Consider the following 1327-nt stretch of genomic DNA (forward strand, 5'->3'; position numbering starts at 1 on the left):
CAGATGGTTCGTCACATCATCTGAAGACGGTACGGCGAAAATATGGGACCGACGGGCTCCGGCTGGCGACGAGAAAAGCTTCCAAATGTCGGTTATTTTCACAGGGGGTATTTGACCACCACAGCAGCTCGTCTCGTCAGGTGTTTCAAGAATCAGCAGCCTGACGGTAGCGGTGGTGCCATACACTGCTGTGTGCTGCATCCCAACCAAGCCGAGGTCTTGTGTGGTGATGCTAGTGGTCGGGTCGCTGTGTGGGATCTCACGGCTAACAGGGTGCGCTATGGAGTTGCTGATGATCACAGGCTCCAGACTGTGGCAGTTTAGGTGTGGACGGAGGTGCCGGACCCAGGAGCCTCGCCGATCAAATCCATAGCGGTGGCTCCAACGTAGAAAGGCTCTCGTGCTTCTGGAAAGGGGACCTTGATGAGGTCATCAGGTATGCAGACCCGTCCAGTGATGCCGTGACTGTGGTGGCGGCCAACCATAAGGGCTCCTGTTTTTCATGGCGTGTATGCGGAGAACAACATGAAGTCGTTACGCCACCTCGAACACCTGAAGTGCATGCACGGAGTGGTATCGAAATTTCCAGTGGGATCAACGCGGGTAGTGATGGTCCGAATCGTCTCGTGTCACCACGTTTTACTGCAGGTCCACCAGCGACCTCAGGAAGTACCTCAACATCATCAGAAGGATCGTCCGATCAGCAACAGCAGACGGCATCGAATATCAAAACTTCTCGGGAAACACCATCAATTGTGAGTGGGAACAAATGCGTCTTCGGCGACCACCGGGGGGATGCGTACGGGAAGAGGTATTTGTAGGATCGACTTTCCGAGTTTGAGAATTCCATCGCAGAGGATGCGGACTCGAGCAGCTGGGTCCCCCTCAATGTTTTGGATGCACATGACGCCTACGTATTGAAAGTAGGTGCAGGAAGCTCTTCGAGGCATATCAGGGTAACTGTTGTAGGTTCGATTCGCACCGGGACCGGCACGCTTGCTGGCCACCTGCGGTAGCGATGGCACAGCACAGATATGGCAGTCGCATAGGTAAGTCTCGATGAGTTCGTCGTTGGTAATTGATGCCTTGTGCGGTTAGTGACGGGTTTTCAAGACAGTGTGGTTTCGATGGTCATCCACGATGGGTGTGGGACTGTGCCTTCGGAGCTGATCGGAGGTCTTTCTACACTGCCTGCACTGATGGTGTTGTGCGTTTATGGGACCTCAGCACTACTGGGCAGCAGCAGTCTAGGGTGAGGCTGCTCAGTTCGGTTGCTCCTTCGATCATCCGGCTGTTTTCAGAATGGAGTTGATAGACCCCTCCGTGA

The 1327-nt window shown here is 54.3% G+C and overlaps 2 protein-coding genes across 2 annotated transcripts; both read left to right on the forward strand.

Annotated features, from left to right (window-relative positions):
• Positions 1–170: 170 nt before the first annotated feature.
• Pmar_PMAR009679 (hypothetical protein) lies at positions 171–324 on the forward strand (the record flags this gene model as incomplete). Its single annotated transcript, XM_002774798.1, has 1 exon — positions 171–324. A coding segment is annotated over one exon (154 nt), but the record flags the coding sequence as incomplete, so codon positions are not given.
• Positions 325–821: 497 nt separating this feature from the next.
• Positions 822–1049, forward strand: Pmar_PMAR009680 (hypothetical protein; the record flags this gene model as incomplete). The annotated part of the gene is made up of 2 exons (XM_002774799.1): positions 822–923; positions 970–1049. Coding segments are annotated over 2 exons (182 nt in total), but the record flags the coding sequence as incomplete, so codon positions are not given.
• Positions 1050–1327: the final 278 nt, after the last annotated feature.

Source organism: Perkinsus marinus, assembly GCF_000006405.1.
Source record: "Perkinsus marinus ATCC 50983 genomic scaffold scf_1104296957430, whole genome shotgun sequence".
NCBI lineage: Eukaryota > Perkinsozoa > Perkinsida > Perkinsidae > Perkinsus > Perkinsus marinus.